At 48.0% G+C, this 1760-nt stretch overlaps 1 protein-coding gene across 1 annotated transcript; it reads left to right on the top strand.

The window, feature by feature from the left end:
- The first annotated feature begins 415 nt into the window (after nucleotides 1-415).
- On the top strand, nucleotides 416-1411 carry LOC116147062 (olfactory receptor 52K1-like). The gene is given in 1 exon segment (XM_011000455.3): nucleotides 416-1411. A coding segment is annotated over 1 exon segment (945 nt). The 3' UTR covers nucleotides 1361-1411.
- The last annotated feature ends 349 nt before the right edge of the window (nucleotides 1412-1760 follow it).

Below are 1760 nucleotides of genomic sequence, written 5' to 3'. Positions count from 1 at the left end.
ATAATTGAGGCTGAGATGGGAGGAAGAAGGAAGACAGTGAGTGTTCTGGGGTAAGATTTGAATTAGACAGGTGCCTATATCCTTTATAAAGCTGTCCTTGGCCACACAAAGACCACAGAAAGCTCTTCATCCACTCAGTTCGTTTATGAAGGCTGCCTTCCAGCTCATTTCTATGTAATGTCCTGACCACCCAACAGTTTTATAAGCATCTTGAGGGCAGAGATGATGTATAATGTTCTACAGTGTATATTAGGATTATTGTCTAATCTCTTTTAAGGTCCAGAAATAGGATCAAGGGTTAATTCTTCCACATAAATGATCCGAGTTTTAACTTGAACACTGTAATTCTGCTGACGTTGGATACTCCCTGGAGGGGCCCTGTGGAATTAGACAAGGGAAAGAATTCCCAGTGGCCATGTCAGCCTCCAACATCACCTGAACTCATCCGGCAGTCTTCTTTTTGATGGGGATCCCTGGCCTGGAGCACTTGCATATCTGGATATCCATTCCCTTTTGCTCAGCCTATACACTGGCCCGTCTTGGCAGCTGCACCCTCCTCTTCATCATTCAGGCCGATACAGCCCTCCACAAGCCCATGTACCTCTTTCTGGCCGTGTTGGCAGCCATCGACCCGGTCGTCTCATCTACAACGCTTCCCAAAATGCTGGCTGTTTTTTGGTTCAGACATCGGGAGATCAACTTCTATGCCTGTCTGGTCCAGATGTTCTTTCTCCACTCCTTCTCTGTCGTGGAGTCGGCAGTGCTGCTGGCCACGGCCTTTGACCGCTATGTGGCCATCTGCAAGCCACTGCACTACACCACAGTCCTGACTGGGCCCCTTATCACCAAGATTGGCATGGCTGTTGTGACTCGGGCTGTGACACGAATGACTCCACTCCCGTTTCTGCTCAGACGCTTCCACTGCTGCCGAGGCCCTGTGATTGCCCACTGCTGTTGTGAGCACATGGCCGTGGTAAGGCTGGCCTGTGGGGACACTCGCTTCAATAGTATCTATGGCATTGCTGTGGCCATGTTTATAGTGGTGTTGGACCTGCTGTTTGTTGTCCTGTCTTACGTCTTCATCCTTCGTGCAGTTCTGCAGCTTGCCTCTCAGGAGGCCCGCTACAAGGCCTGTGGGACGTGTGTGTCCCACATAGGTGCCATTTTAGCCTTTTACACACCTGTGGTCATCTCCTCGGTCATGCACCGTGTAGCTCGCCGGGCCGCCCCACATGTACACATTCTCCTTGCCAATTTCTATCTGCTCTTCCCGCCCGTGGTCAATCCCATCATCTATGGGGTCAAGACCAAGCAGATTCGTGAGCGAGTCTTAGGACTATTCCTGAGAAAGGATGTGTAAGTGGACAGTGAGGGACAGGCGGAGAGAGAGTGGGACAGACTGAATGCTGGAGTCGGGGTGAGGGAATGATAGTAAGTAGAGGGCTCCAGAGTTGCCTTGTGTTTAGTTAGTTTATAAGCAAGCGTGTGCGTGCGTGTGCACACACATACACACATAGAAATAATGTTCTACGTTTAGTTCGTATATGGTCAAAACCTTTTGCTTGTTTGTTTTGAGTATAATTGGGATAGATGGAAACCTTAAAAATAATAGTAAATACTAAAACACATAAACATAGAGTGTAGCATGCCTTAAAAGAAGCTGTTTCCAAAACAAACATCTGCTTATCTTTATTCTCACACAAGGAATGTCACCAGCCAATAAGTCACATATCACTCATAAAGAAGGAATGGCTTTGCTT

This window comes from Camelus dromedarius, chromosome 12 (genome assembly GCF_036321535.1).
Source record: "Camelus dromedarius isolate mCamDro1 chromosome 12, mCamDro1.pat, whole genome shotgun sequence".
NCBI classification, from domain to species: domain Eukaryota; kingdom Metazoa; phylum Chordata; class Mammalia; order Artiodactyla; family Camelidae; genus Camelus; species Camelus dromedarius.
Note: the sequence above shows the minus strand (reverse complement) of the source record. Positions and strands in the feature narration are given on the sequence as shown.